The sequence below is a fragment of the Neovison vison genome, chromosome 3, assembly GCF_020171115.1.
Source record: "Neovison vison isolate M4711 chromosome 3, ASM_NN_V1, whole genome shotgun sequence".
Lineage (NCBI taxonomy): Eukaryota > Metazoa > Chordata > Mammalia > Carnivora > Mustelidae > Neogale > Neogale vison.
Genome location: NC_058093.1, coordinates 12,895,045 through 12,921,714, shown reverse-complemented (window position 1 = coordinate 12,921,714; position 26,670 = coordinate 12,895,045). Strand labels below are relative to the sequence as shown.

Genomic DNA, 26,670 nt, shown 5'->3' with positions numbered 1-26,670 from the left:
TTGCTCAGTGGAGAGCCTGCTTCCTCCTCTCTCTCTGTCTGCCTCTCTGCCTGCTTGTGATCTCGATCTGTCAAATACATAAATAAAATCTTTTAAAAATAAATAAATAAATAAAAAGAAGAGTAATAAGTCTTCCCTTTTGGACTAGAGGTTAGCAAACTACTGCCCTCAGGCTGGCCCCCTGTTTCTGCAAATAGTCTTCATGGATCTCAACCATTCCCATCTTAGGTTTTCTGACTGCTTTGTGCTACAGCAGCAGTAGAGATTGGTTGTGACAGAGAATAAAAGGCCTACAAGCCTAAAATACTTATTATCTTGCCATTTAAGAAAATTTGCTAGGGGCACCTGGGTGGCTCAGTGGGTTAAAGCCTCTGCCTTCGGCTCAGATCATGATCCCAGGGTCCTGGGATCAATCAAGCCCCGCACCAGGCTCTCTGCTCAGCGGGGAGCCTGCTCCCTCCTCTCTCTCAAATATTTATTTATTTGACAGAGAGAGAAAGTACAAGCAGGGAGAGGAGCAGAGGGAGAGAGAGAGGCAGGCTCTCTGTCAAACAGGGAGCCCTATGTGGAGCTCGACCCTAGTCCCTGGGATCATGACCAGCGCTTAAGGCAGATTCTTAACCGACCAATCCACCCACGCACCCCAGGAGAGCTCTTCCTGTTGGCCTTTGGTGAACTGAATAGTTACCATTTATACCTTGGTTAAACTTGGCAGTTTCCAAATCCATTTAACAATATCGAAGCTATGTTGGGTATTTCTAAAGGTATGTATTCTCATCTTTTTGTTCAAAAAACGAAAACTAGAGGTGCCTGGGTGACTCAGTCTGTTATGAGTCTGCCTTCAGCTCATAATGATCCCAGAGTCCTGGGATCAGCTCCTTCAATAGGCTTCCTGCTCAGTGGGGAGTCTGCTTGTGTTCTCTTGCTCTCTCTCTCCTGTGTCAAATAAATAAATAAAATCTTTCTTTAAAAAAGAAAGAAAAGACTAAAAGAACTAAGTAATTTATTGAGTTTCTTCCAGACTTGTATGTGAAGGTGCATAGGACACTGCTTGTTCCAAGGGAGCGCACTCTAAGAAGCTAACAGATACACAAATAGATAAATTTTAATACATAGGACTCAACTTTTAATCAGTTTAGCAAACTGGATAGATTAGTTACTGTTTCACTAGTGAATATAAATTTTTAAAAGCAAATTACAATCAGGTGCACCTAACTGGCTCAGTTGGTGGAGGTTTGTGGTTTCCTGACTTCAGGTTTGTGGTTTCGAGCCCCAAATTGGGTGTAAAGACTATTTAAAAAAATAAAATCATGGGTGTCTGGGTGGCTCAGTTGGCTAAGTGTCTGCCTTCACCTTAGATCAGGATCTTAGGATTCCTGGGATAGAGCTCTGCAGAGCCCCACATTGGGCTAACTCAGCAGAGCCTACTTCTCCCTCACTCTCAAGTTAATAAAAAAATAAAATAAAATAAAATAATTTTTAAAAAGCCATATCTGAAATCCTTAAAAAAGAAAAGTTATTTCATAGGGGCGCCTGGGTGGCTCAGTGGGTTAAAGCCTCTGCCTTCGGCTCAGGTCATGATCCCAGGGTTCTGGGATCAAGCCCTGCATCGGGCTCTCTGCTCAGCAGGGAGCCTGCTTCCTCCTCTCTGCCTGCTTCTCTGCCTACTTGTGATCTCTGTCTGTCAAATAAACAAATTCTTTAAAAAGAAAAATTACTGTTTAAAAAAAAAAAGAAAAGTAATTTCATAAACTTTGTTAGGATAATCAGTAAATTATATGAAGAAAAGTAGCAGAAGAATTTTACCCCACATGCAATTTCTACCCAAAATTGGAGATGCCTTAAAAAAAAAGGAAAAAACACCTCTGAAAAGAATTTCAGTTTACAAACATGACAAAGATAAAGATAGAACAACTTTAACTACATAAAAGTCGAAAATTTGATTGCAATTAAAAAACTTCAAGAACTGGAGTGTCTGGGTGGCTGAATTGTTAGGTGTCTGTCTTTGCCTTTGGCTCAGGTCATGACCCCAGGGTCCTGGGATTGAGCCCCTCTTTGGGATCCCTGCTCAGCAAGAAGCCTGCTTCTTATCTCACTCCCCCTTGCTTGTGTTCCCTCTCTCTCTGTGTCGAATACATACATAAAATCTTTAAAAAGCAAAAAACAAAAACTTCAAGGACGAATGAGAGCTGTATATTCCAAAAAAGCAACGAGATATGAATGCGCAAGTAATGAAAAAAGGGAAAACGTTCAACTTCACTAATTAGGGAACAAAGTTGCAAGTTTCCTCCAAATTACCATTTTTAAATCTCTGCACTATGTTTGTTAGGGTTGTGATAACGAAGTACCACAAACTGGGTAACTTAAAATTCTCTGTTAAACAGACTAGAAATTAAAAAAAAAATCAAGGTGTGATCAGGTTAACTCTAAGGTCTGGCTGTGGCTGACAGAAGACCATTTTCTATCTTCACACAATCAGTGAGTGTCTGTGTCCTAATCTCTTTAAAAAGAAAGATCAGACAGGATTAGGACCCACCCTACTGACCTCATTTTAACCTTAGGTAGGTCTGTAAAGTCCGCATCTACAAATAACTCACCATCTTGGGGGGGGGGGGGAGCGGCAGTTAAGACTTAAACATGAACTGGAGGGACATAGTGCCACCCCAAAACAACCAATAACATGCACTAAAGAAAACAGAAAATAATCTCATAAATGAAAATACCAAGTTAGTAATTGTTTAGGTATAAGGGTTTGCTAAATTTAAAACCACTTCAGAAACTAATTTTGGAAGTATATACCAGACTTTTTCCAAGTTTATCGTCTTTCACCCCTGTAATCTTACTGTGGGGATTTCCAAAATTGCTCTGTAGTCCTTCACTGCAAATATTACCTGTAACAGAATATAGTTGATGCCCATCTCCCAGATTGTTAGGCTTAAGAACGTATGCACAGTGCTTAGCACAGTAACTAGCTCTGTAACTATGAATACCTATTATCCTTCAAAGATGGGGATTCCCTAGGTTTGCTTAACATTCAGAAGTGCTAAATACAACCTGAATTTCACAAGTTATTGTGATGAATTTCTCCCTCTGAGAAATATTTACCACCTATTTGGGGACCCTGACCCCAATATAAAGATTTAAGTATTAGTGGTTTGAGAAGGATTAATGGTTTTAAAACCATGAAGAGAAGGGTCTTATGAAACGCAGACTACAATAGAAATTTGGAAGTTCGTATTCCTCATCAGTATTTACCCAATAATTGTGCATCTGTGTAGGGCTGGCTACATTTGCTGCTCTCCCGTGCAAGTGTGAACAATAAACTTATGCTTAGTTGTGATGTTTAATTTTATACGTTTTCCACTAAGTTTGGGATGAGTAAACAAGAAACTAAATGGAGGAAAGGCGCGGGGTCAGGCCTGGCAATTACTTTGGTCTATTAATATGCAGTTTGATGATTTTGTTGTTCAGAGGCTGTTTCCTGATACTCTTTCTTCACGACCTGCCATTTACCGATTTCGAGTTCATCTGGCCTTGACAGTGGAGAGGACTGGCTCAATGCCAAAATGTTTAACTATGAAGGGTCCTCACTTCCCGTTTCCAGGCTCTTGCCTGCTCATTTCCTCGAGGAAAATCCTTGCAATCCAATTTCAGTGTGTGTGAGTCCCAACCACTAAAGACTCAACTAGTTTAAATAGGTCTCAGAGGCTTAGCAAAGTCGAAATACAATTACTAATTTAGAGCGACAAGACGGAGATCGTGTTTTTTTAAAGGATTGTTCGGTGGCTGCAATCAGTGCACAGACTATTTAGTATCACGGTTCCTCACTTTCTCTTGCACCCATCGTTCCCAAACACCACTTTTAATGGGCGCGTTAGAGACTCGACTCTCCAGTACTCACATTGTTCCCTCGGACCTAGACGGTCCCCAACATGGCCGACACGACTCCCCACCTCCGCCTTCAGTCTTCGGGCTCCCCACGCGGCGCCTGCGCACAAGGCGGCCACCGCTGTCTCCTTCCGTCCCTGGGTGCAGGCGCCGCCCCACCCACCCCCGCCCCGCCCCGCCCTGCGGCGGGACGCGTTCGCCGCGTCACCCTTGTTTTCGAGTCGAGTCCCGACGCTGCGGCTGTCAGCTCCATTTTGTTGTTGGAGCCCGTCGCGGCCAGTTGGGCTTTTCCCGTTTTCGCGTTGCAAGCTTTGTCTCCTTCGGCTTGGACTCTTTGGCCTGGACGGTAAGACGCAGAAGGAAGCGGGCTGGGCAGTCAGGGCCCTTTTTCTGTGCCTCGGAAGCGCCTGGTGGTGTCCACTCTGCTCGCTTGTTTGCTGCCTGTAATCCCCGGCACGACGACCCCATTTTTCCCTCTCCCCCCCGAGCAGGAAGGCGGCTCGCTCGTTTTCCCAGCCCTGCAGAGCCTTTTGCCGCGAATTTCTCCTTGAACCGCGACGCCCTGGACACTGGCGAGGGGGTAGGGAGGAAGTGCTGGGCTGGGAGGGCCGGGCCGAACGCCCCTAGGCGCCATTTTGTTGGCGACGGCGTCGGCCACCTCAGCGGAGCTGTAAGATGGCGGCGGGGCGGAGGAGGCGAAGCTTCCTGCGGTGGGCGGTGTTTACTTGGGTCCTGGAAGGTGCGTGTCACGCTCCGGTAAGGAACGGTGTTTGTAGCAAATGGAGAGGAAGGACACACTGACCTGATAGAGGAGGTATCCCTTAACGTTGTTCCAGTCTTGAAAGATGGAGTGAGAATCGCTAGGGCCTTTGGCCGCGGTGGCGCTCCCAAACACCAGATCTAGAAACCGCGAGAAGCCGAGATGGTAGGGTGTGTTTGAAGGAGCGTTGGCATTTTTGCGCCCCTTTACCCCCAGACGCCTAGAGAACGATTGGAGCGCTTTGATGCAGTTAGTGCGAGACGTGGCGGAGACTCGGCAGTTAGGACTACTAAGAACGGTATTGATGAAAGGTCAATTCCATGAAATGTTTTTTTAACAGTAATCAGGGATTTTTGTTCGAAACATGACTGGAAGGAAGGTGCTTCCCTCCCCTTAATTATGTAAGATTGCTTTTAGAAAAGCTAGGTTTTGTTACGTAGTGTGCTGGGTACCTCAAAAGATGGCATTTCGTGGTTTCCTGATGCCACGGTTGACTTACGTGGTAGCTTGATGGCTTCATCTGCCTCACGGAATTAATAGTGAGGAGTTCTGGCGCAGAGGGCGTTTATGAGTGCGTTTGAGTTAGAGGCTAGTTTCCGGTGAACATTTAAACGGGGACCTGTAGTCCACATACGTGTATGTTTATGTTGCTGACCGGAAAGGGGAGGCTTTAAGATTTATTTATTTACTTGACACATCACACGTAGGCAGAGAGGGGGCGGGGGAAGCAGGCTCCCTGCTGAGCAGAGCGCCCGAGCCGGGCTGGACTCCAGGACCCTGATATCTTGACCTGAGCCGAAGGTGGCGGAGGCTTTATCGACTGATCCTGACCTGAGCCCGAGGCAGACGCTTAACCGACTTAGCCACTCGCCCCCCCCACCCCCCGCCAATGACTTATGAACTTCGATTTAAAAGAACAGATTTTTTAAATGATTTTGTTTGATAGAGACCTCAAGTAGACAGAGGAGGAAGCAGGCTCTCTGCTGAGCAGAGAGCCCGATGTGGGACACGGGGCTTGGTCCCAGGACCCTGGGATAATGACCAGACCAAAAACAGAGACTCAACCCACTGAGCCACCCAGGAGCCCCTAAAAGAACAGTTTAGAGGCAACTGTCTGACTGAGTAGAGATTCTTGAGCTCCACGTTATGAGTTCTGGCCCCACACTGGGTGTGGAGATTATTGAAAAATAAAATCTTTTTTTTTTTTTTTAAGATTTTATTTATTTATTTGTCAGAGAGAGGGGAGCGAGAGTGAGCACAAGCAGACAGAGTGGCAGGCAGAGGCAGAGGGAGAAGCAGGCTCCCTGCTGAGCAAGGAGCCAGATGTGGGACACTATCCCAGGACACTGGGATCATGACCTGAGCTGAAGGCAAACGCTTAACCAGCTAAGCCACCAGGGCGTCCTGAAAAATAAAATCTTTAGGGGCGCCTGGGTGGCTCAGTGGGTTAAGCCTCTGCCTTCAGCTCGGGTCATGGTCTCAGGGTCCTGGGATGGAGCCCCATGGGGGGAGCTCTCTGCTCAGCACAGAGCCTGCGTCCCTCTACCCGCTCTCTCTGCCTGCCTCTCTGCCCACTTGTGATCTCTATCAAATAAAATAAAATCTAAAAATAAAATCTTAAAAAAAAAAAAGGAACAATTTAAAAAGTCAAAGCTAGAGTGAATTTGCAAAGAAGAGTTTTATTAAACTGCTCAGTGTTGGCAGGTGGGATACAACTTAACTGCAAAATGTGTCTTTTATGTAGATGAGACACTCAAAGAGAACTTACTGTCCTGATTGGGATGAAAAGGATTGGGACTGTGGAAAATGGAGAAGCAGCAGCAGTCATAAAAGAAAGAAGAGATCACATAGCAGTGCCCGAGAGAACAAGCGCTGCAAATATAATCATTCTAAAACATCTGATAGGTAAGGATGGTATTTAAAGTGTCTCACTATAAAAATACATTGCACTGCAATGCTGTACGTCAACTGTATCTCAGTAAAAGTTGGCGTATATTTTCCTGATTAAAATTACAGTATCACGTAAGTAATGATGAATCACATTCCTTTCTGTTTCCAATGAGGGCTTGTAATGTTTGTAAAATTGTGTGTATTTTTTTGGTGGGGAAAGCATAAAGTCTTAAAATCTTTTTATTTTTTTAGCCATTATTTGGAAAGCAGATCCATAAATGAGAAAGATTATCATAGTCGACGCTACATTGATGAATACAGAAATGACTACAGTCAAGGATGTGAACCTGGACATCGTCATAGAGACCATGAAAGCAGATATCAGAACCATAGTAGCAAGTCTTCTGGGAGAAGTGGAAGAAGTAGTTATAAAAGCAAACACAGGATTCACCACAGTACTTCACGCCATCGTTCACATGGGGTATGAGCTCTTTTAAAACATTCTGTAAATTTTATTTCTCACGTGGAACAGGAATACTTGAATTTGTGTTTGATCATTTGAGAAAGTTCTGTTTAAAAAAAGTCATCTCAGTTTAACTTGGATTTTTTATGTTTGTGCATTGAATAGGAGATTCCTGAAATACAGTACATATTAAGTTATATAGCAATAGATTTTATTATTATTGGCAACTAATTGTCATTCCAGTGAATCAGTGGAGGTAATTAGATTAGTTTATTTTTATGGTATTTCAGGAAATGATTTGTTTTGATAAATTGAAGTCTTGTCACAAAAGTAGAATAAGCATTTTATTTTTGTATGGTTGAGGGTTTAGGCATGTCTTTTTCTAATAAAGCATGCTCTAATTTTTTCACTAAGCAAATCACTTAACAGATTGAACATTATGGGTTATGGGTTAATTTGAGTATTAGTTCAGATGACATTTTAAATGACATAGTGTTATTCTTGTATGCCAGATCTTTTTTTTTTCTCCCCAAAATTAGGACTTTAATTTTATTTACTGTTTTAATATTTGTTTTCTTAGATTAGTTAGGAAATCTTAATTTGGCCACAGTCTACTTTGACCAAGTAAATATTTCATCCTGCAGTTTAACAACATTAAATTAGAACACTAGAAACTTAAAATTATGTTTCAGTGAATGCTACATTTAAGCATTTTTTTTTTTTTTTTTAAGAAAAACAATTGTATTATGTTTTGTTGCCTTGCCACTTTGAGTATCTTATCTGAAAATCTGTTCCTTGCCATGTTTTTCTCCTGTTAACATAAACTATGTGCCCTGTGAATTTCTGGGGACTGAATTTGAAATTGCTCCTGCCAACCGTTTGTGGCCTGGCGTGTATCTGAATGCCTGAATATCTCCCCGCTGAATGAATTTCGTATTCTGCCCTGAATTCACTCGGGTATATTGATTGGCTGGATGATCTTGGTGCCGCCCACTTGACGTTTCCAGAAGAGTCACCGAAGGAAAAGAACCAGGAGTGTAGAGGATGATGAGGAGGGTCACCTGATCTGTCAGAGTGGAGACGTACTAAGTGCAAGATGTATAGAATATTTTTCAACACTTATTAACTTTTCAGATAACATAATCTATATATAAAGATTTCAGGGATTTGGAAATCTTTTCTTTCTCTGTTTTTTTGTTTGTTTGTTCTTCATTTCTTTTGGTGGGGGGGGATTGTGTTTCTTTCTTTCTTTAGAAATTTAATATTTGTTAAGCAGATCTTCCAAAATAGTAAATCAAGTTAATAAAATGAGCTTAAGAATGAATTTAGAACTAAAAATAGTTATAAATGTTTTTTGACAGTGTTGACCAATAAAATGTCTAGTGATAAGGAAATTTGTAGCATCAACTAGAATAATCTGCATTGATAGCATTTATTATGATAAGTAAACTGTTCCCACTTCTTGATATAACTGAGATTTATTTCTCTCTTTTAGATGAAATTGTTGATACTTTAGGAGAAGGAGCTTTTGGAAAAGTCGTGGAGTGCATTGATCATAAAGCGTAAGTTTCCTACCCTGAGATTGCATTTGGGGCTGTCACCAATGTGAGAGAATTTTTTTAGCTTTAGTATATTGTCTGACCATATCCTTTCACTTGGGTTTTTTGCTTTGATCTAGGAAACTCCCAATAAAAGGTTCCAGCCTGATAAGGGGTACTTGGGTGGTTCAGTTTGTTAAGCATCTCCTTCTGAGGGTCCTCCAATCAAACCCTGTGTTGGACTCCCCGTTCACAGGGAATATGCGCCTCCCTTTTCCTCTCCCCACTCCTCCCCCTATTCTGTGTACTCTCAGATAAATAATTTTTTTTTTAAAGATTTTATTTTATTTATTTGAGAGAGAGAGACAGTGAGAGAGAGCATGAGTGAGGAGAAGGTCAGAGAGCGAAGAAGACTCCCCATGGAGCTGGGAGCCTGATGTGGGACTCGATCCCGGGACTCCAGGATCACGCCCTGAGCCGGAGGCAGTCGTCCAACTAACTGAGCCACCCAGGCGTCCCTTTTTTTTTTTTTTTTTTTTTTCTTTTTTAAAAAAGAACTTATTTGTCCTAGCACAAGCAGGGGGAGTGACAGGCTAAGGGATTGGGCAGCTCCCTGCTGAGCAAGGGGCCCGATGGGACTGGAACCCGTGTGTCTGCCTTTGGCTCATGATCTGAGCCAAATGCAGACACCTAACCAACTCAGCCACCCAGGCATCCCTTAAATAAATAAAATATTTTAAAAAGCTGGGGGAGGGAGGATGACCAGCCCTTTAGATTTTTTTTTTTTTTTTTTTTTTAGATTTTACTTCTTTATTTGACAGAGATCACAAGTAGGCCGGGGTGGGGAGGAGAACAGGCTCCCCGCTGAGCAGGGAGCCCGATGTGGGGCGTGATCCCAGGGTCCGAGATCATGTCCTGGGAGGAAGGCAAAGGCTTAACCCACTGAGCCACCCAGGCACTCGAGTCCTTTGCATTTTTAAACACTAGCTATTAATAATGTGTGTAGCCTTTGATTTTAAGTTGAGAATGGATTTTTTCTTTTTTTTTTTATCAGATAAGCCCACTGGCTTTATTTATTTTTAAAAAGATTTTATTTACTTGACAGGGAACACAAGCAGGGGGAGTGAGAGCGGGAGAAACCGGCTTCCCACCCAGCAAGGAGCTTGATGTGGGGCTTGATCCCAGGACCCTCGGGATCATGACCCAAGCCAAAAGCAGACACCCAACAACTGAGTCACCCATGTGCCCCAGATTTTATTATTTTAGAAAATATTCTGTTGTCCCACTGGGCACAGTTGTGACAGTTCTTGTGGCCTCCCTCCTTCCCCTAGTCATTAATTTAAATCAGAACTTCCCCCAGCCTTAGTTTCTTGGGTGTTGGAACTGGGCTCACCCAAGGCATATTGACACATTCTTCAGGGTAGTTGGACACTGTATTCTTAGAAAATGCTATAATTGATGACACAGCCATGGTTGAGAACTCTTAAATTGGTATCACATGGCCCCTTCCGTAACTTTTCTGATAACCTAGACAGAATGAAGAATTTGATAAAATGGGGTACCTGGGTGGCTCAGTGGTTGGGTATCTGCCTTCTGCTTGGGTCATGATAACCACTGTCCTGGGATCAAGCCCTGCATTGGGTTCTCTCCTCCACGGGAAGCCTGCTTCTCCCTCTCCCGCTTCCCCGGCTTGTGTTCCTTCTCTCACTGTCTCTCAAATTTAAAAAAATCTTCCAAAAAAAAGAATTTGATAAAATATTTGTCAGTGACAAGTACTAAAGAAGAAACTGTTTTTACATATACGTATTGAATTTTAATTGGACTACGAGTTGAGTGGTGATACCCCAATAATCTTGTTACATCATAGCTATTAATACATAGTTTAATTGAAGGACCAAAAGAAGAATTCATATGAGTGGTGGTTTGATGAAAAAAATTGTGTCATTCAGCATGTATTTGTACCAACTGATTCCACCATACACTTAAAGATCAGTCTTGGGATGCCTGGATGGCTCAGCTGGTTAAGTGTCTACCCTCAGCTCTGGTTGTGATGCCAGGGTCCTGGGATGGAGTCCCACATCGGGCTCCTTGCTGGGCGGGGAGCTTGCTCCTCCCTGTACCTGCTGTTACCCCTGCTTATGCTTGCTCGCTCGCTCTCTCCAATAAGGAAAGTCTTTTAAAAAAATAAAGATCATTATTGTTGCTTACAGTGAGTTGCTATAGTCCTATAAAACTGGGTTAATTTTGTTAGAATACTTTGGTATAATCAGATAAAACTGAATGCTAGACCATACATTCAAGAAAACAAATATAGTGGGTCAAAGTAGAAGTAGTTACAGTTTGAAAAGAGTAATAGGAAAGTGGAAGAGGATATAATTTTTAACTTTTTTTTTTTTTTCAACTTTCTCTAACAGAGGAGGTAGACATGTGGCAGTAAAAATAGTTAAAAATGTGGATAGATACTGTGAAGCTGCTCGCTCAGAAATACAAGTTCTGGAACACTTGAATACAACAGACCCCAGTAGTACATTGTAAGTATCAAAGTAGAACTCAGAAGATGCTCTCAGATAGATTTGAATTATGAGAAGGTGTATTCAGTTATTTTTCATGTATTTATAGCCGCTGTGTCCAGATGTTGGAGTGGTTTGAGCATCATGGTCACATTTGCATTGTATTTGAACTACTAGGACTTAGTACGTATGACTTCATTAAGGAAAATGGTTTTCTGCCATTTCGTCTCGATCATATCAGGAAGATGGCATATCAGATATGCAAGTCAGTGAATTGTAAGTACTTGGCATGTCTTCAAGAAACTTGAAGTTAAAAAAAAAAAAAAAAGAAACTTGAGGTTACTGAGACTAACTTAATGCCAGACTGATTTGGATCTTTTAAGAAAAAAAATAGGATCTAACATAAGCCTGACTTAAGAGTAGGTATGAGAAAGATGTTGATGACTAGCTGTTGGTCAGTTCTTTGCTTTCATTCAGTAAGTAGTATATTGTCCATCATGTAGTAAAATATTGTCATGTAGAAGAGTAGTTTAGTTTGGTTTTTAACTGCTGCTTCTACTTCTTGCTACTGTGGTTCTGATAACCTGCTTTGATGGACTCTGGTGAAGTCCAGATTCAAATTCTTGAATGGAGTCATTTCTGTATGTAGCATCTGCTGTGTTAATCTTTCTTATTTACGGATCTGCTTTCCAAATAATGGCTAAAAAAATAAAAAGATTTTAAGACTTTAAGTAATCTTCTTTATTTTTGGAAAGATTTTATGTTTTCCCCACCAAAAAATAATTCACACAGTTTTAAAAATTAAAAGCCATCATTCGAAACAGGCAAATCTTGGCTTCATGAATAAAAATAACTTCTTCACATTTGAGTGGTTAGCTGCTGGTAGACTAACTTTGAGGGTAGTAGGTAGTTTTCTAGCAGCCTCTTGAATGTTGAAAACTTTGGACATGTAAGAAAAGCATCAGAGAGGTTTTTGTTGTAGGACTTTTGAGTTTGATTAAGTTTTTGATTTTCAGATGACAACTTTCTGTTTCATTCTCAGTTCTGCACAGTAACAAGTTGACTCACACAGACTTAAAGCCTGAAAACATCTTATTTGTGCAGTCTGACTACACAGAGGCATATAATCCCAAAATAGTAAGTCTTCAGTGTGTCACTTTCATTGTTTGAAATTAATTAATATCATATGCCTTCTTAATATGCCTCCTTATTCCATTATTTGTGATTTCAGAAACGTGATGAACGTACCTTAATAAATCCAGATATTAAAGTTGTAGACTTTGGAAGCGCAACTTACGATGATGAACATCACAGTACATTGGTATCTACAAGGCATTATAGGGCACCTGAAGTTATTTTGGGTAAGTTGCTTAATTGTGCTTTAGGAATGTGTATATATCCTTTTGTAGTTCTGGTCTTATTCTTTGTGGGGATTTTCTAAAATCTTTTTCCCTTTAAGAGATTAATAACTTAAAACACAATATGGGTAGGTGGTGCCTGGGTGGCTCAGTCAGCACCATCTGACTGCAGTGCAGGTCCTGATCTCAGGTTCCTGGGACTTTGGGGGGCTCCACCCTTGGCAGGGAGTCTGCTTGTCCCTCTGCCTTCCCCCCGACCCAGCTCGTGTGTGCAGAAGGATGCGCACATGTGCTCTGTCTCAAATAAAATCTTTAAAAAAAACCACACACACACATTAGGGGCGCATGGGTGGCTCAGTGGGTTAAGCCTCTGCCTTCAGCTCGGGTCATGATCTTGGGGTCCTGGGATAGAGCCCACATGGGGGTCCCTGCTCGGCAGGGAGCCTGCTTCCTCCTCTCTCTCTCTCTCTGCCTACTTGTGATCTCTGTCAAATAAACAAAATTTAAAAAAAAAAAAATACATACACATTAAAGATATTAAGCTCATGTTTGTTTTTCAGTGTCTTCAAGAAATAAAGCTTTTTTTCCTAACAGTTTGCTTTTGCTTTGCAGCTTTAGGATGGTCCCAGCCATGTGATGTCTGGAGTATAGGTTGTATTCTTATTGAATACTACCTTGGGTTTACAGTATTTCCAGTAAGTGATCGGTTTCAGTGGCTTTGCTCAAAAAAAGTGCTTTTAAAAAAATAAAGGTGTTTATGTGAGTGAACATTTTAAAGCAAAGTATACACATTTAGGCAGTTTTTTCCCCTAATTAATAGACTAATTGTTAAGTATAAAGGAATAAAGTTTCTGTAACGTGCTATTGGGTATTTGTATTTCCTTCATAATTTATCATTTTACTTAAAAAATTTTTCAAGTATACTGTAACGGTTATCCTGTTCATTTGGAGATAATCACTGGTGAGCTTGTTCTTTGGCTTTTAGTATGTATCATCAGCTGTAACTTGCTAAAAATTTGCCCTTTTTAGTAATTACCTTTCTTTTGATTTCTATGGACGAGAAATTGAGCAGCTCTGTTAAATGAGAACAAAGTACACAATGTGCTCAACAAGTTTTGTTTATTGTTTTAGACACATGATAGTAAGGAGCATTTGGCAATGATGGAAAGGATTCTTGGACCTTTACCAAAACATATGATACAGAAAACCAGGTATGTTTTTATTTAAGAGTAGGTGCCATCCTTTGTACCGCTTGGTCTTCTGTAGAACTTTATAAAAAGTCAGACTAATGCTTTTTCACTTAAACAGATCCTTTGTTGGGAAGCCAGTAGCTAGGCTGTTTTCAAGTCTCTAGTGAAGTGTTAGTCTTTGATCTATAAAAGCATAATAATTGATGAAACCAGTCATTTTCACTATATGTTTTAAGTTTTCATTGTCAGCATTATAAACATCAATGGATATTGACTTTTAGGAAACGTAAATATTTCCATCATGATCGATTAGACTGGGACGAACACAGTTCTGCCGGCAGATATGTCTCAAGGCGCTGTAAACCTCTGAAGGTGAGTCTGGGCCTTTAAACGATTAAAAGCTTGAGTTTCCCTTCTTTCTATGGTAGAGAAATAAAGTTGTGATAAATGGTAGTTGAAAATTTTCGACGATTGACTATTTCTTTTCCTTTCAGGAATTTATGCTCTCTCAGGATGCTGAACATGAGCTGCTCTTTGACCTCATTGAGAAAATGTTGGAGTATGATCCAGCTAAAAGGATTACTCTCAAAGAAGCCTTAAAGCATCCTTTCTTTTACCCCCTAAAAAAGGCTACATAGATCTATAGTTCTCTTGAAGAGATTTTATAGACTGTATCAGTCCAATTTTTAAATAATAAGTTATTTTGTATAGCTTTTGTAAAATTCTTACATTTTTGTATTGCTATGTTTATTTTGCTTGGATAATTTGATTTAAGTAAATTGCTGAAGTAATGAACATTTTTTCCAGTTATTGCTGTATAAAATGATTTATTCAGAATAAAATTTTTGTGCTTAAACGAAATTTATAGGAATCTGTAGTTTGTTTTTAGCACTATCTTCCTCTCTGTATTTCTATCTTTGGAGGCTTCCTTTAAGTCTTTGGAAATACTTACATTTGTTTCTATTTTAGGGATTGCCAGCATCTGCCTTCCTTCTTGAAATGAAACATAATGTCCAAATTTTACAGAATACAAAGAACTAGCGATTAGTCCCCAGTTTTTTTCTCCTTTTATTCTCATTCAAGACTGTTAACAAATAACAGAAAAACTTCCAGAGGGGCACCTAGCTGGCTCAGTCAGTGGAGCATGCAAGCCTTAATTTCAGGGTTGTGAGTTCAACCCACACTGGGTGTAGAGATTTCTTACTTTCTTGGTTTTTTGGGGGGTAGTTTTCTGATAGAGATTACATAATGTTAAAGGGAAAAAAAGCTTCCGGAATACTTTGTAGTGAAGTGCCAAATATTAAGTGACTGTAGTGAGTCAGGCATTTGTCTATGGTTTTTATTTATGCTTGATCCATTTAAGATTCTACAGTCAGGTTTTTTTTCCCGTTCTGTTTTGTTTTTTAGTTTCTCTAAGACTTTTAGAGTTGTGGGTTCTCTGCAAAACTGAGAGGAAGGAACAGAGATTCCCTGTGTACCTCCCACTCCCACACATGCATAGTCTCTGTTACCAACATCCCTCACTAAGGGGTACGTTTGTTAAAACTATGATCACCTAAGGTCTGGTGATCACAGATGATCAGCTAGAAAGACTACTTTCTAGCTGGGATTGGGATTGGGAAAGTAGTCTTTCTGGCTGACATTTGGTGCATCGCATTCTGTGGGTTTGTACAAATGGAAGATGATGTGAATCCATCATTACGGAATACTGAGCATTTTCACTGCTCTAAAAATCCCATGTTCTGCCTTTTATCCTGCCCTCCCCTCCCATAGTCTGGCAGCCACTGTCTATAGTTTTGTCTCTTACATAATATCCTATAATTGGACTCCTGTAATATTTAGCCATTCAGGTTTCTTGCACTTAAATAATGTGTATTTAAGTTTCCTCCATCTTTTCACAGCTTGATCATTTGTTTCTTTTTATTTATGAGTATTTCATAGTCTGGGTGTACCATAGCTTATCCATTCACTTACTAAAGGCTATTTACATGCTTCAAAGACAATTACGAATAAAGCTGCTAAAAATATCTATGGTTAGGTTTGCGTGTGGACATAAGTTTCCAGTTCTTTTTGGTAGAAAAGTAATTGCTAGGTCAAATAGTAAGACTATAGTAAGAGTTCTTTTTATATTTGGGATAATAGTTCTTTAGTAGATGTGTTTTGCAAATATTTTCTTCCAGTCTGGCTTGTCTTTCACAGAGCAGAAGTTTTCTTAGAATCTAGATTGTAAATTCTTTTTTTTTTTTTTTTTTTTAAAGATTTTATTTATTTATTTGGCAGAAATCACAAGTAGGCGGAGAGGCAGGCTCCCCGCTGAGCAGAGAGCCTGATGCGGGGCTTGATCCCAGAACTCTGGGATCATGACCTGAGCGGAAGGCAGAGGCTTTAACCCACTGAGCCACCCCTAGATTGTAAATTCTAATGGATTATGCCTAATTCAGTGTCTGAGAAGTCAGCATACCCAAGATCATCTAGGTTTTCTTTGTAGTTCTGCAGTTTTGTGTTTCATATTTAAGTCTAATCCATTTTGAGTTCATTTTTGTTGAAGGATTAATCTTATGTGTGGATGTCCAGTTCCTGCACTGCTGAAGAGCGTTTGGGGTTTTTTAGAAATTTAAAAATTAAGCATATTTGTAGGCCATGGTATAAATTCTTGTTGCTAGAATGAGGATTTAAACTCCAGAGCCAGACTGTCTAGTTTGAATATTAGCCGGGACTAGCTGCAGGACTTTGGAATGTCTCCTGGGCAGAGCTGGGAGTTCTTACTCCCCACTGGGCCTCTGCTATCACTCTAGCTGGAGCGGCAGGATTGCTTCTTCACTTGTTGCTTCTTTTTTTTTTTTTTTTTTTAAGATTTTATTTATTTGACAGAGAGAGGTCACAAGTAGGCAGAGAGGCAGGCAGAGAGAGAGGAGGAAGCAGGCTCCCTGCTGAGCAGAGAGCCCGATGCGGGACTCTATCCCAGGACCCTGAGATCATGACCAGAGCCGAAGGCAGCGGCTCAACCCACTGAGCCACCCAGGCGCCCCCACTTGTTGCTTCTTAAGGGTCCACTGACACAGGGTGGAGTGGCCTCAACCCATGTTATCTCTGGACAGCACGAAAATTCTGAGACGCTCCACCTGGCCTCCTGAAATGCCACATCCGCAGGAAGAGGGAGGGGTAACTCATTACCAGCGCGAATGAGGAGGAAAGTCCAGGCTCTCCAAGTGGATACAACAGGAGACTGGAAGGAGCGTTCTCACCCAGCAAGGATGAGAGTCCCAGTTCCTAAGCCTCTGACAACACCTTGTCAGGGGTTGAGAAATCTTGTTAGAGCCTGGCAGGGGTGAAAATCTGGGATCCCCACTTGGTTTTTTGCTGGCAGGAGTAGAAGTAATGCCATGTTTTTTTCTGTGGTATTTGGCTGGAGCAGAGCACTCATTGTCTTTAAAAGTTTCCTGTCCTGGGGTGCCTGGGTGGCTGAGGCAGTTAAGTATCTGCCTTCAGCTCGGGTCATGATCTCAGGGTCCGCTTGGATTGAGCCCCACTTTGGGCTCCCTGCTCAGCTAGGAGTCTCCCTTTACCCCTCCAACCACTCCCCCGTCCTGGACTCATTCTCTTGCTTTCTCTCAAAATTTTAAAAACCGCTCTGTTTTGCTAGCCTGCCCTTTTCTTGGTCCTTTGGCTAGAAAGAACAAACTTTATTGAAGATTTTTGTCTGTACCTGTTGGTGTTTCCAGGTTGCCAACTTAGCCAGCATCAAGTCTAGGACAGATAAAAGCCAAGGGGGTGCCTGTGTGGCTAAGTGGGTTAAGTATCTGCCTTTGGCTCAGGTCATGATCCCAGGGTCCTGAGTAGGTCCCCCAATAGGGCTCTCTGCTCAGTGGGGAGCCCCCTTCTCCCTCTCCTGCTTCCACTGCTTGTGTGCTCTCTGTCAAATAAATCTTAAAAAAAAAAAAAGAAAAGAAAAGCCAGGAAAAGTAACCATGTCAGTCCTCAGATACAGCTAAGGTCCCCAGCTGCTCTGCCTTCTCTGAACCCTTCAGAGTCTCTTCTGTTTTATATATAATGCTTGGGGATTTTAGTTGTACTTAGTGGAAAGAGCAGGGAAAAATACTTCAATCTGTCTTTCTGGAAGTGTCTCTTGTGTTTTTTTTATATTTCCCATCTCCATTATTTTTTAAGTTTTTTGTGTTTTGTTTTTTTTTTTTTCAGAGAGAGGGAGAGAGAAACAAGCAGAGGGGGAGTGGCAAGCAGAGGGAGAAGCAGACTCCTTGCTGAGCAGGGAACCCAATGTGGGACCCAATCCCAGGACCCTGAGATCATGAGCTGAGCGAAAGGCTGGCGCTTAACTGACTGAGCCACACAGGCATCGCCATATTCTCCCATCTTTCAATTTGGGGATTTTCTTCTGGTCTGTTTCCTAGTTTACTGATCTTCTTTAGTTTGTCCAGTCTTCTGTTAATTTCATCTATCGAAGTCTTAATTTCAGATATATTTTGGCTCTAGGGTTTTTATAATGATTCTAGTTCATCATTCCTAGTTTTTTTTGCTAAAGTCCTCCATTGTTGCTGTCTTGAATATATGGTCATAATCCTTTGAAAATAAAATAATCAGGTCTGATAGTATTAAAATCAGGAACCTCCTGGGGCACCTGGGTGGCTCGGTGGCTTAGGCCTCTGCCTTCAGCTCAGGTCATGATCTCAAGGTCCTAGGATCAGCCCCGAATCACTACCCCCCACCCCCCGCCTGCTTCTCTGCCTACTTGTGATCTGTGTCAAATAAATAAAATCTTGGGGCGAGGCTGGGCGCGGGAGGCGGCGGTGGTGGCGGCCCCGGGAGATGCTGATCGGCGCCGGGACAAAGGCGCGGCCACCCGGCGCCCCGAGCCTCCCGAGCCTCCGGAGCCGGGGCGCAGCCCGCGCCCCCCGCCGTGACTGACATGATGTTTCCACAAAGCAGGCATTCGGGCTCGTCTCACCTACCCCAGCAACTCAAATTCACCACCTCGGACTCCTGGGACCGCATCAAAGACGAGTTTCAGCTGCTGCAGGCTCAGTGACAAGCTGGCCAGCGAGAAGTCAGAGATGCAGTGTCATTATGTGATGTACTATCAGATGTCCTACGGCCTGAACATTGAGATGCACAAGCAGGCTGAAATCGTCAAGAAGCTGAATGGGATTTGTGCCCAGGTCTTACCCTACCTTTCCCAAGAGCACCAGCAGCAGGTCTTGGGAGCCATCGAGAGGGCTAAGCAGGTCACCGCTCCTGAGCTGAACTCCATCATCCGGCAGCAGCTCCAAGCCACCAGCTGTCCCAGCTTCAGGCTCTGGCCTTGCCCCTGACCCCACTGCCCGTGGGGCTGCAGCCGCCCTCGCTGCCCGCGGTCAGCGCTGGCACCGGCCTCCTCTCGCTGTCCGCGCTGGGCTCCCAGGCCCACCTCTCCAAGGAAGACAAGAATGGGCAGGACGGGGACTCCCACCAGGAGGATGACGGCGAGAGGTCGGATTAGCGGGTGGCGGGGACAGGGAGGGTGGGGCTACAGAGGGGAGACAGACACGGAGAGAGAGGAATGTTTAGTGCAAGACACAGTGTAGCTCGGGTTCGGCCGAACTTGGTAGTATTTATGGTAGCCGCCTGCTGGGGTCCTAGCCCTGCCTGCGCGCCACCCCTAGCTTCGCTCACACCCCCAGCTCCCAGCCTCCCCCACTCCTCTCCTTTCTCCTCTCCGTCCTCCCTCATCCTCCTCCCCTGCAGTCTGAGTGGGCGAATGCCCGCTCATTCCACACAGGAGGCCAGCTGAGGCCTGGAGGCACAAATGGGAGGCCAGGTCAGAAGATAGCAAAGCCTCAAGAAGCCCAGCACCTCTGCACAGACCTGTTCTGCAAACGTGCACCTGACCACAGGGCCGCCAGGCCCCTCAGGGCACACGCCCCCCAGCCTTCCACCCTGGCACTGCATGCAAACACCACTGCTAGCTGCCCCTTCCCGCCCCGCACCCCACGCCCCTGCCCACTCACCTCCTCCGCTAGTTCCAGAGCCCACGCCCACCTGTCCTCTCCGGGAGAGGGGGCGGAGACAGTGAGCCTAGCCAGGAGCGGGGGTGGGGGTGGTGGGCAGGCGGGCGTCCCAGAATTCCCTTTCTCCCCTCCCCAAATGAAGATGAGGGTACTCCAAAAAAAAAAAACAAAAAACAAATAAATAAATAAAATCTTTTAAAAAATAAGTAAATAAAATCTTTAAAAATATATATAAATAGGGCGCCTGGGTGGCTCAGTGGGTTAAGCCGCTGCTTTCGGCTCAGGTCATGATCTCAGGGTCCTGGGATCGAGTCCCGCGTCGGGCTCTCTGCTCAGCAGGGAGCCTGCTTCCTCCTCTCTCTCTGCCTGCCTCTCTGCCTACTTGTGATCTCTCTCTGTCAAATAAATAAATAAAATCTTTAAAAAAATATATATTCATATATATAAAAATATATGTACATATATAATATACATATATATTTTTTTTTTCCAAAGAGGGGGAAAAATAAACTCACAACAGGAAGTTCATTAGAATAAGCTGTAAAGACTGCATTGCTGTAACTGGCCCTGGGGTCCATACTGATATTTATCACCTCTCTCTTCTACCATACATTCTAGATCTGTACTCTGCTGGTCTAGAAGGCTGCTCCTGATGGGATGACCATACCTTCATCCCTTCTGACAACTGAGTCTCTGCTTACCTTGCCCTTGTAAGGTTATAATTGCCCGCTTGTAATTATCAAGTCTTAGATGCACCAAGAGAGTGTGTGCCCAGCTCCTGTAGCAACAACCCTGTCTTTCAGAGGAATCAGGCCAATTTCCCTGCCGATATGCTGCCATCTTTATTTCACTGATGGTCAACCAGCATAAAGAGCCCCAAATACTCAGGCAGCAGTCACAGCAGCAGGTTTGATGGAACTCTTACTGGGAATCCCCTGTGGAAGCTTCCTCTTGTCCTTGGAACAGAACCTCTAGTTCAGGACTGTTCCCAAGTGAGTTGCTGGAGCAATGGTGAATGAAGCAATTACTTCCACTGACTGTTTCCTGGACACACGTTCTATCCAGTGGGGACATAGCAGCACACAATGGCCACTGGTTCAAAGTAGATACCACATCACCACATCATGAAGGATAGTGCTGTCTCTCAGATTATCACCCCTGAGTTGATGTCTTGACAATACTTTTAAGAGGCTGTTACAGTATTCTATCTGAGCAGCAGCTTGTGGGGTGAGGTGGTATAGTAGGACTGGTAAGTCCCATGGTCATGTGCCTACTGTAACACCTCTTTTGCTGGGTGGCTCAGTTGATTAAGTGTCTGCCTTCAGCTTGGGTCATGTTCCCAGAGCTGTGGGATCGAGCCCCGTGTCAGGTTCCCTGCTCCACAGGGAGTCTGCTTCTCCCTCTGCCCCTTCTCACCCTCATGCTGTATCTCTCACTCACTCTTTCTCAAATAAATAAAATCTTTTTTTAAAAAAAAACTCTTTTGTCATAAACTTTTTTTTAAAGATTATTTATTTATTTGATGGATAGAGATCACAAGTAGGCAGAAGTAGGCAGAGAGGCAGGCAGAGAGAGAGGAGAAAGCAGGCTCCCCACTGAGCAGAGAGCCCGATGCAGGGCTTGATCCCAGGACCCTGGATCATGACCTGGGCTGAAAGCAGAGGCTTAACCCACTGAGCCACCCAGGCGCCCCTGTCATAAACTGTTTTCGATACGACTTTTAAGCGAGCTCCCACTATGATAAAGCAGACATTCCGTAAAACCCTAGATATTGGCTGGCCAAAGCCCTAGGGCAAGGAAGGCTAACCTGTATTTGGAGTATGTGTCAAATTCCACTTCTGGAAATTGCCGTCGCCTCCAGAGTGGAAGCAGTTTGATACAATAAGTTTGCCACCAGATGGCTCACCGGTCTTCTCAAGGTCAAGTACCATCATGGGAGGCATCACTTGCTGCTGCCAGCGGGGCAGACCTACACCAGTGGGGCAGTTTATATCAGTCTTAATGTCCCCATTGGATAGAATACAGTTTTACAGTTGGGTCCATTCATAGTCTCCATTCCTGTCATCCTGGTTTCAAGGCCCCCAGGGCAGGAAAGGGAGTGGCCAGCCTTTCACAGGTGGATCATCCCAACCACTTGATTTTCAGTGCCTGCAGTGCTCTGAGTAAGTGGGTATCTTCTGCCCACACCTGTGGGTCTGTCTCCATGCTCTTTCTCCAGACCTTTTGTTTCCAATCTCTCAGTTGTTAGTCCTTTCAGGCTCCTGGCCTGGGGCTCAGGAGTCCATATGTATCTTCCCATCAGGCCACCTTTGTCCCTAAAACCTATCAATGGCCAGGTATACTGCTCCACGCTCTGCCTGCTCTTTCCCTCACCACAACCTTCGAGAGTCACTGTTGGGCGGGACTATGCTGGGAAAGCAGCCTATTTTCAGATATTCCAACCCCCTGAGCTGTCCCATCCACGACAGGCCACCCACTGGCTTCCTCCTTCCACTGCTCCAAGGCCTACAGTGTCAGATGAGGGAGAAAAGCTGGTGCAACATAAGTACAAGAGGTGACCGACTTGTGCCCTCTGGACCTGCCTAAAATATATCCCATCAACAGGTTGTGTTGGAAGACAGTGCTCCATGAACACGTGGTGTTTCTTCATAGTTAGGGCTTCCTGCGCAAAAAGGACTGTCGTTCTGGGTTAAAGAATGACAGATTGACAAACATATCTTGGAAATCAGAGAAAGTGAACTACTCCAGAAATTTTAAAGGTTCATTAGCCCTGGAGCCATTTGCTTATATTCTAAGAGTAATAAAACCTAGAGACCCTCAGGGTGCCTGGCCAGCTCAGTTAGTAGAACATGAGACTCTTGATCTTGGGGTCGTGAGTTCAAGCCCCACATTAGGTGTAGAGCCTACTTAAAAACAAGAAGAAAAGCCAACCTAAAGAATCTCCCCCTTCTTCTTTCCAGAGAAAAGAGAAAGATGGAGAAGGCACAGATGTGCCAGCCACCCTATATTAGACATCTCACAGGAGGCTGTGTGTGTGTGTGTGTGTGTGTGTCTGGTGGGCAGGGATGTCTGAGAATACTCGGATGAGAGTGGGCAGCTCGAGTCACAAACTCACTTGATGTCTCACGGTCAGGGTTAGCTGCACACCAGAAGCTCTTTTCAAATGGTGAACAGATCTCCACTACAGACAGCACAGACTTCCAGCAGAATCTGAGAGATCTGCTCAGCTGTACTTCTTTGGAGGCTTTCCCACAACATCCGTCTCTGCATGGAAACTTCCAGTACCACGCAGTCTTCCTGGACCCAAGAGGCAGGGCTGTTTGTACCACAGTGTGACTTGCTGTATTGCTTGGCCTTGCACTGGGCCTTGCTCAAAATTGAGAGCCCTCCCAGTTACCTGATAAGTGAGTAAGAACAGTATTTCTAAGTGGGATGTGCTATTTCCAAAAGCATCAAGGGGCCTACCAAGCACTGCTCCTCTCTTTCACTGGTAGAAGATACAGTGGGTTCACTACTTGGCAGAGAATGTACTGGCTGGTCCTCTTCCTGAAAATTTCGCTGATATGGCAGACTCGATCTCTGAGGATTTACTTCTCATCCTCTGACTTACAGGTGTGTTTCCAGAACAGTCAGCATACCCGCCACTTCCCCAGGTTGGATTTAAATGAGGTCATTGATCAAATGGACTGTCATAATGTTCTGTGGAGTGTGCGGATCCTGTGGCAGAGAGTAGGAGAGCTAATACGGCTTTGGGACAAGACCGTGAGGAGGAATTGCTGGCCATTCCATGTAAATGTGACGTGCTTCTGTCCTCATCCTCTGTCTTACGTGATTAGAAACACTGCACCGGCCAAATCACTAGCTGCATTCCGTTTCTCTTCTGTTTTGCATAATGTTTCATAGACTGTGTTGATCCGATCTAGTAGATACTAAACCTGACACAGCAGCTAAAATTGGGGCTACCATTGGGTTAAATCGAGGGTAACCCATTGTTATCTACCATCTTATTTTTGTAGATGCCAAATGGGAAATAAAACCATCCCCACATTTTTAAAGACCTTGAAGTTACCATTCATGAGTCTTTAATACTCTACTGGAGATGCAGAATTGCTTCTGACTTATGATCTTGGCTGGGGAGGGGAAGCAGTTTTAGGGCCTTCCACCCAGCCTTTGCTACTTCAATATCTCTTATACTGCAGCTGGGGAATCAATGTTAGGAATTCGTCAACTGCTAAACTGTCCATCCTTATTTCAAAGAATGGGGACCTGACTGTAGAGTGAGACCCTGGGACCCATCGGACTCCCTGTGAGACAGACTTGGGCCAGGACTCCATTTACCACCCGGACTTGACTCTAATAGGAAGGCCATGATGGTTGTTTCAGTTTCCCCTAGGATAAATACCAGTTCACACCCTGTCTTATTTTGGGGCTGTTATAACAAAAATACCATTGACTGGGTGGCTTAAGTAATATTTTTTCCTTGCAATTTTGAAGACTGGGAAGTCCAGACTTAGGGTGCTGATTAATTCGGTTCCTGGTGAAAGCCTTTTTCCTGGTTTTCAGACCTTGCTGCATCCTCACATGTCAGAGAGAGAGAGAGAGAGACAGAGACAGAGACTGAGAAGGAGCAAGCTCTCTGGTATCTTCTTTGAAGGGCACCGATCCCATCATGAAGGCTCCTAATTACCTCCTACAAGGCCCTATCTCTTAAATAACACCACACTGGGATCAGGGTTTCAACATATACATTTTTTTTTTTTAAAGATTTTTTATTTATTTATTTGAGAGAGAGAGAGACAGTGAGAGAGAGCATGAGCGAGGAGAAGGTCAGAGAGCGAAGCAGACTCCCCATGGAGCTGGGAGCCCGATGTGGGACTCGATCCCGGGACTCCAGGATCACGCCCTGAGCCGAAGGCAGTCGTCCAACCAACTGAGCCACCCAGGCGTCCCTCAACATATACATTTTGAGGGACATATGCCCCCAGTCTTATAGCAGACCCCAGGCTTATAGCAGACTTAAAAGGCCCTCAAAAGAGCTTGATATCCCCTAATTTCCCCAGCTTACATTTACTATAGTAATGGCCTTTGGGGAAAGCAAAGAAAGACTGGCACTTCACTTCAAAGTGTTGAAGGAGTCTTCCTTAAGGGAGCCCAGCCTTCCCTTCAATCTATGAATTGTCAGTCTGAGAACCAACTCAAATCTGGCAACTGGAAATACACTGTGATTTTTTTCACCATAGTAGCCGACATCAGCCTTCTGCTCTTTTTTTCTTGAACTTTTTTGGTTTTTATATACATCAAGCAACACTCTTAAATGCTATCTCAACACTAGGAGGGGTGACAGAGCTGTCACAGATCCCCTGAAGGGATCTGTTGGCAACTAGGCTGCCCTAGTTGCCAACTTGAATTTGCTGACAAATTACATCCACCTGGCCTCTGATGATGAAATACTGGACCTTGACCTCTGCTATTCTGGAATCCATTTATTCCAACTGATGCTAAAAACCCAGTTCTTTAGTAACACCCCCTAGTCATAATCCTAGCCGATAGGAGAGACCTATCTCTAAGCTTCTCAGTGATGCTGGGTGTCCTGTTCCTTATTGATTTAGTGAAGAGAGTGTCCTGTGGCTCCTGTGAAGCATGGTTAGCTGATGGATTCTCTCATCTAACGTCATAAATTCATTTTAGCCTGTCTATTATTATCACTCCGAGAACTCTGGCCTTTTCCCCAATATTCTGTCAAGACAATTCCAGCATCTCCTCCTTATTTTATTGTAGGCCATCAGTTTTTCTGAGTTTCAAGTTATGATCTCAGCAGCATACTGTTCAAGCTTCAGGTGCCCTTGGAATTAAGTCCTCAGCCAAGGGAAAATTCCCCCAAATCAACAAACTTTCCCTTACCTAGCCTTGTGTTGTGTCATTCTCTCCATCCCTGGCCCAGCACCTCCAAGTTCAATTCCAGTCATGTTCTTCCAGTTCCTGCTCTCTATATTAGCCAGATCTTGTGACACTTTTGGTAAATATCTTTCTTCCCAAAGCAGGCATAGGATTTGATGAAAATCCTGATTATAATCTAGAAGCAATGTGGACAGGCAAGGACGGATCTTCAGGAGGAAATAAATCATTTTGTGAGGCATCTGCTTTACGTGAAGGCTTTTCATGGCCATCTAGAGAACTGGAGACATTATCTTCTTGCAAGGGGTGGGGGGAGTGGGCAACTTCAACTATGTCAGAGGGTTCAGGGAATCTGGGGGTTCAAGATTCTCAAGTATATCCCATCCCAAGTCAGAGAGCCCCACTTTCTTACCAGGGTCCAGATTGTTAGCACTGAAGGGCTATACATGTAGCTTTCTTTGGACTCTACTACTCTCATGGTCAGGTACAGCGTAGGATTTTTTAGCAAATTCACTGCAAGAGAAGAGTTACTCTTTAAATGGTGCTGTAACCAGGGCCCAATTTTAGGAATTTAATAAATTTTCTAGAACATTTACAGCATTTACCCATGCAATATAACCTAAGAAATTTTATCATCATATGTTTGATAATGCTTCCCACACAACTTAACACTCCAAATAAACAAGCGTAGTTAGTAAAAAAGACTTCATTTAGAATTCAAATCTTGGGAAGTCTGTTAAAAACCTCAGAAGGTTTCAGGGTGCCTTGGTGGCTCAGTGGGTTAAAGCCTCTGTCTTTGGCTCAGGTCATGATCTCAGGGTCCTGGGATCAAGCCCCACATTGGGCTCTCTGCTCAGTGGGGAGCCTGCTTCCCCCCCACCCTCTGCCTGCCTCTCTGCCTACTTGTGATCTCTGTCAAATAAATAAATAAATAAAATCTTAAAAAAAAAAAAGAAAACCTCAGAAGGTTTTAAAGCATGTGCTTAAATAGGATTACATATGATTATAACACTCAATATTTAATTTTCTATTTTACCGAAGTGGCAGTAAGAGATTCTAAAGGCAACTACAGAAGGGTATGTACTTCATTCCAGTCTTAGCCCTGACCATGCATTAAATTATTTTCCAAAGGTTTCCTTCAAAACCTACAACTTTCTTTTTCATTCAGATTTTGTC

General features: G+C 43.4%; 2 protein-coding genes and 1 pseudogene across 3 annotated transcripts in view; 2 read left to right on the top strand and 1 right to left on the bottom strand.

The window, feature by feature from the left end:
* NIF3L1 (NGG1 interacting factor 3 like 1) overlaps window positions 1-3,925 on the bottom strand; it is a 33,708-nt gene extending 29,783 nt beyond the window's left edge. Inside the window, exon 1 of one of the 2 annotated variants that reach the window (XM_044241267.1) lies at window positions 3,902-3,925. The gene's annotated coding sequence lies outside the window, so the exon portion shown is untranslated. The remainder of the gene's footprint in view (window positions 1-3,901) is intronic. The other variant, XM_044241270.1, reaches the window with a different exon arrangement.
* A 160-nt stretch (window positions 3,926-4,085) lies between these two features.
* On the top strand, window positions 4,086-14,458 carry CLK1 (CDC like kinase 1). Its single transcript, XM_044241265.1, has 13 exons — window positions 4,086-4,234; window positions 6,393-6,553; window positions 6,791-7,019; window positions 8,009-8,099; window positions 8,497-8,563; window positions 10,954-11,070; window positions 11,159-11,325; window positions 12,092-12,186; window positions 12,281-12,410; window positions 13,020-13,102; window positions 13,539-13,618; window positions 13,879-13,969; window positions 14,092-14,458. Exons 2-13 carry the CDS (start codon window positions 6,393-6,395, stop codon window positions 14,233-14,235), a joined length of 1,455 nt encoding a protein of 484 aa, XP_044097200.1. The 5' UTR covers window positions 4,086-4,234; the 3' UTR covers window positions 14,236-14,458.
* A 4,032-nt stretch (window positions 14,459-18,490) lies between these two features.
* Window positions 18,491-19,091, top strand: LOC122901711 (annotated as a pseudogene).
* The last annotated feature ends 7,579 nt before the right edge of the window (window positions 19,092-26,670 follow it).